Genomic DNA, 6,365 nt, shown 5'->3' with positions numbered 1-6,365 from the left:
GAGCCACATTTAAAAAGCAATTATATTTTCAAACAAAAACCTAGCTAGCATGAGAAACATCATTTTGCATGCATGTGCATATCGAACGTACAATAAATAATTAATTAATAGATATTCCAAAAAAGAAAAAAAATTTCACCTCAATTAGATGCTCACAAATACTCAATCCAGTGCATTATTGAAACATCATGCGAATATATGACAAAATAAAACATAAAATTGATAAAACAACACAATGTATATATATAGCATATATTCTGCAATAAAAAAATATTATATATAAAATAAAACAATATATATATATATATATATATATATATATATACCTTCAGGAGAGATGGAGGAGATTGGCGGAGCAGATTTGGTCGGAGAATCGCCAGAGACGGCAACGGCGAAGTGGAGGTGGCCGCCGAAGATGGGGAGTGAGCTAGCTAGAGCGAGTACTGCCAGTTGAGAGATAGAGCTGACAGAGAGAGAGCAGGAGATGAGGAAGAGTGAGGGAGATTTCAGATGAGGGAGGAGAAGAAAATGAAGAAGAAAAAATGGCTGGGATGACTCGGCTAAGGGACTTTGGCTGCCTGGTGGGAGAGAAGAGAGGAGTAATCAAGGGAGAGAGGGAAAATCAAAAAAAAAAAAAAAAAAAAAATCATGATCGATCAGGAGTGGGTGCGTGCGATGGGCTTGCTGGCCTTCCCAAGGCACCCTCTTGACGTGCCACATACGCACGTCAGGAATATATATATATATATATATATATAAAAGAAACAATGTGGCATGTGAAGCACTGATATATTAATATGATTTATACTCTCTAAACTAAAGGATTTGACATGGTTAGGTACTAATAAGGCCTTTAAAAGGATTAAAGATAAAGTATGGAACTATTTGCACAACTAGAAGGTCAGGTTCCTCTCGGAAGCAGGGATATAAGTTTTACTGAAAGCCGTACGTGGTTCAAGCAATCCCTACCTAGAGTATAAGTGTCTTTCAACTTCAACCCATTCCATGTAAGTAAATTAATGGGATGATGCAGAAGTTTTACTGAAAGCATAAAGAGAACAATTCGAAGATTCATTGGATGAACGGGAAACGGATGGGTTTTTCTAAGGCTCAAGGTGAAATGAGATTCAGAGATTCGGCAATCTTCAATAAAACTCTATTGGCCAAACAATGTTGGCGGCTTTTGCAGAATTGATCCCAACTCCTTCGCAGCAACTAATCATCAAGTCAAAATGTTATATATCCGTATAGCACTATTTTACAAGCTAATTTGAGGAGAAGACTGTCATTTGCATGACAGAGTTTATTGCAGGCTTGTGATTTGCTAAAAAATGGGCTCGTATGGCGGGTGAGTGATGGAAGAGATATACGGGAATGGGGTGATTTATAGAAGGTTTCCAACCCCAATATCTATTTATGTCCAATCCCCAAGGCGAATTTTAGCAGAGGACGCAAGGGTACTGTCGAAACTCATTAACCAAGACACAAAATGGTGGAACTCCAATTTTTTGGGTCGACGCTAACTTTTTTGGAACTCATTAACCAAGACTTTTGGGTCGGCGCTAATTTCCAATCATTAGTGGTGACATATGCATTTGGATCTAAACCCTTGTAGTGTTGACCAAAAAAAAAAAACTATCAGCGGCTAATTATAACCTAATTTTTTGAAGTGAAGTCATATATATAGCTTAATTAAGCAAATGTTTGCTTCAACGATTTAAATGAGAATAAATCGTAGTTGTTTGGTTAAATCTGAACCAGTAGTTGTTTTTCCATGGAGATGGGCTAATATATATATATAGGAAATATATATATATATTTTTAATTTTTTATCCATTTCTGTACAAGATATGGGTTAATCCACCAATAATTCTATGGGTTTCACATATTCAATGGTAAATTTAAAACAAGTCGCACCCTTCTTCAGGTTTTTTTTTTTTAATTTATTTAATTTTTTTTAAGGCTAATATAGGTTAGTCAATGTTAATAAAGGCTTGGTTTTAAAAATGCTGTTAGATGGTTGATCTGTAACATGTCGCCCATCCTAGATATTTTCCTCTTCCAGTAATTCACTACAAGCAATACGGTCATTAGCGACCAAACGAATAGCGGCGACACCTATAGTCACCGCTATTGAGGGGTCATTAGCGGCCACTTTTACATGTCGTTGCTAATGATTGACCATTAGCAGCAACTTTCATATTGCCGCTAATGATGAGTAAATAGCGGTGACTCTCAGGGTCGCCACTAATAACATGATCAAAAATTGAAAAAAAAAAAAAACAATTAAAAACAATTAGCAGCGACAAATGTTGCCGCTATCCAGTCCTAAATAGCGACGACCCCTATAGTCGCCGCTGATGAGGGGTCATTAGCGGCGACACCATTGTCGTTGCTACTGAGAAGAGAAAAAAAAAAAATAATAATTAAAAGGTAATTAGCGGCAACATGACGACCCCCAAAGTCGCCGCTGATGAGGGGTCATTAGCAGCAACTCCATAGTCGCCACTATTGAGAAGAGAAAAATTAAAAAAAAAATAATTAAACGTAAAAAAAAAAAAAAAAAACAAAAATTTTAAAAAATAAACGAATTTTGGGGCAATACTATTGACCCTCCATATATAAAAAAACATAATTAATTAAAAGGTAATTAGCGGCAACTTAATGTTGCCGCTATTCAGTCCTCAATAGCGGCTACCTCCGTGGTGTGGTCACCGAGATCATCCACGATCCAGGTCGGGGCGCCTCGTTGGCCCGGGTCCAGTTCCGCCATCCCTTCCGGTACAAGCTCCAGAAGGAGCTCTTCGTGGCCGCCGAGGGCATGTACACCGGCCAGTTTGTGTACTGCAGAAAGAAGGCCAACCTCACGGTCGGCAACGTGCTGGCCCTCGGGGCCATCCCAGAAGGTACGGTGGTGTGCAACGTCGAGCACCATGTGGGTGACCGTGGGGTCTTGGCTAGGGCCTCTGGGGACTATGCTATTGTGATCAGTCACAATCCTGATAATGGAACTTCCAGGTATATGCGATTTTCGTTCTCTTTTTGAATGTGATTTTGGGTTTTTGTTGTTTTGGTTTTATTTGATGGGTTCGAATCAAGTGATTTGCTGTGGGAAATGTTGACTCTCAATGTTATTTGGATTTGTGATTGTTTCTTGTTAGTGGGTTGATGGTTGGGAGTAATAATGTGATTAGGTTGTTATGACTTTACTCTTTTTTCTCTGTTTACCTCTATCTATGTACAATCACAGGGGCAGAGAATTTTGGGATTAAAGATGGAAGTTTAGTCCTTCATTTTTGCTTGATGCTTATCTTGTGCAAGGTAGTGGTCATTATTGAAGAACTGAGAATGTCACTTTTAAATATTGGAAAATTTTTAGAGTCAAAGATTGTGAATTTTAATGACTCTCAGATTTCCAAGGTGAATCAAAAGTTGTTGGGAAATTATTTGGATTGTACACAAATTCTTGTTGAAACAAAATAATACTTATCTGTAAATTAACAATAAGATAAGTAAAATATAAGAGATGAAAGTAGGATATGAAAATATCTCACAATGTTATTGAATCATGTAAGAGCGTTGTTTGAAAATGTTGATTCGTGCTTGCCAAGTATTTAATTCGGTGTGATTGGATCTTTTGATATGCAATCTCCAATGATTAGATTGTTGTGTCTATCTTTGTTAAGGACGTACTTCCAAAATCGAAGGCTAATAGAACAATTCCTTTTCTTTTCTTGTGAGATAATTTCAGAATTTATTTGAGCAATAAAAGGAAGAAGAAGAGTGTAGAAAGAGATATAATCTCAAGTGCTCTTTTGTGGAATTTATAGAAGAGAAAGTTAGCTTACAAAATAAGCTAACAACCCACGGTTGCAAAAAGGTCCAATCATCAACGGCTATAACATGTGGGAGTGTAAAAAGCTAGTTTTGAAATGGTCCAAAACTTTTAGCGTACAATGGCTAGTGCCAACTAATCAAGGTTATTTATTTCCTAGACAAATAATTATTCATAATCTTGGAACTAGTTCCTAGACAAATAAATAGGTTGAATAAAATAAAGGACAAATAAGAGTGTTTTTGGAACACACTCCAACGGTAAGTGCAAGTTGGTGGGTCCAAAGTTTGAAAAGGCAATACTTGAATTTTTGGTTTTGTAAGTTACCTATGTAGCTGGTAAGGTTTCATATGAACTTGTGAATGATGAACTTGTGAATGATTTGCTGTTCTAAGGGCAGATTTTGCTGTATTCAGGTATGGAGCTAGGAATTCTTATCAATGGAGGCTGAAGCATGAATGAGAAATATATTAAGATAGGGGGCTAAAGTATGGATGAAAGATATATTAAGATCGAAGATTAAACTAATATAAAAAAATAAAATTAGTGCTCATTAAGTGTTAAGGAAATATATAAAAAAAAAGACACAAAATAATTATTATTTTAAATATATTTCATTTTTTAATTCAATTACCTATTAAAATGGAATTTGACGTTATTTTAGATCCCAAAAATCATTTATGATTGAATATGTACTAAATCTCCTAACAATCTCTCTTTTGATGTACAATATCAATGAATCAATGAGAAACTTATCTTTAACTTTGTTGCAAAGCCTAGTTTTGACAATATTCGTGGTTGAAAATACTTGGTTTATAGTTGTGATAGAAACAAAAATAGTTAGTACAAGTACAAGAAGTCAATAAATAAGTTGGTAGACAATTGATCTTTTGGTGCTTACCAATTATTGGCACAATCCTTAGAACTGTGAATGTTGAACTACATTATGCTTGTAATGCTGAAGTTTTATTTTCAATTGTTTTTATTTTTTTCATGATCTGTAAAGTCTGGAGAATAAAACTTGTTTACAAACTAACATATATTATCAATTTTGGTGTAAATTTAGACCAAATTCATATGGGATCATTTTTTTCTAGGCCATATGGGACCACATTTGTTTGTGTACTTAATATTTAAAACCCCTTTTTAAGGGGCCAAACTAAATTTCTTTTGGCCTAAAGATGTATTCTGAAACATATTCATATAGAACCATTCAAAACTTGGGGAGGCCATGGCCCATGACTGTCCCTCCTAAGTCCATCTTTGGCTGTATTCCATTCGTCCTATATTGAGTAGTTGATGCTGGAGAAAAAAATTGACGACATTCTTTATTTGGAGCTGCCTAGCTAGGATTGTATTTGAGAATGCATCAGGAACTATAGTTAGAGTTGGGAACATGTATACTCTGTTCTTATAAGCAATTTAGCTGTTATTGACATTCAATGCGTTTGGTTTGCATTACAGATATCTCATAATCTGTTTTAATTTTTTACTCTATTGTTGGATAATTTGGCATACCAACTAAGATGGGGATTTGTTTGTGTTGATTATTGAGACACCTTGCTACTATTTCTTTTTGATGGTCATTAATCTTTTTTTTTTTTTTTTGGGATATTCCTCTAGAATCAAGCTTCCTTCTGGCGCCAAAAAGATTGTTCCAAGTAATTGCCGAGCTTTGGTTGGTCAGGTTGCTGGTGGAGGAAGGACTGAGAAGCCCATGTTGAAGGCAGGAAATGCCTATCACAAATTCAGGGTGAAGAGGAACTGCTGGCCCAAGGTTCGTGGTGTTGCTATGAATCCTGTGGAGCATCCTCATAGTGGTGGTCACCATCAGCATATTGGGCATGCAAGTACCATTCACCGAGATGCTCCTCCCGGACAGAAGGTTGGTCTTATGGCAGCCAGAAGGACTGGTCGGCTCTGTGGGCAAGTTGCTGCCACGGCTGCAAAAGCTGACAAGAGTGCTTAGAGTGTGATGCAGCCTGACAATGTGGAAGCGAATAAAACAATACAAGAAGAATGATAAATAATTCTTAGATCTTGAGTCTATCAAGGATCTGAGAATTCTTCTCAAAACAATAGAGTCTATCTAGGGTTTTAAGAAAAATATGAAGAAAACTCATTTGAGTAATTCTTATTGAAGGAAAACTGATCAAATAACATAAACCATCTTTTCAAGAGGCTATAATTATATATTTATAGCCCCAAAACCCCCAATACTAATAAAGAATGGAATTAGGGCTCCCACAACCCTAATCCAAGCAAAACAAATAATAGCGGAAAAATAACATAGAAGGCCCCGAGTGCGCTCGATCGCAGGTAGAGTGCGATCAATCGCACTACCAGGGACTTTTGCGCTCGATCTTGCGATCGATCGCAGGTGCGGTCGCAGTTCCAGGGACTTCTGTGCTCAATCGTGCGATTGATCGTCGAAGCAGGGGCCATCGGTCGCAGTTCCAAGAACTCCATTCTCCAAAACAGGGGAACTGCGCTTGATAGCAGTTCCAGGGGCTACTTCTTTTGCTGCGCG

At 37.0% G+C, this 6,365-nt stretch overlaps 1 protein-coding gene across 1 annotated transcript; it reads left to right on the top strand.

The window, feature by feature from the left end:
* The first annotated feature begins 337 nt into the window (after positions 1-337).
* On the top strand, positions 338-5,804 carry LOC132181665 (large ribosomal subunit protein uL2-like). Its single transcript, XM_059594904.1, has 3 exons — positions 338-440; positions 2,682-3,018; positions 5,459-5,804. Exons 1-3 carry the CDS (start codon positions 338-340, stop codon positions 5,802-5,804), a joined length of 786 nt encoding a protein of 261 aa, XP_059450887.1.
* The last annotated feature ends 561 nt before the right edge of the window (positions 5,805-6,365 follow it).

The sequence above is a fragment of the Corylus avellana genome, chromosome ca5 (genome assembly GCF_901000735.1).
Source record: "Corylus avellana chromosome ca5, CavTom2PMs-1.0".
NCBI lineage: Eukaryota > Viridiplantae > Streptophyta > Magnoliopsida > Fagales > Betulaceae > Corylus > Corylus avellana.
This window is presented reverse-complemented; position numbering and strand designations above follow the sequence as displayed.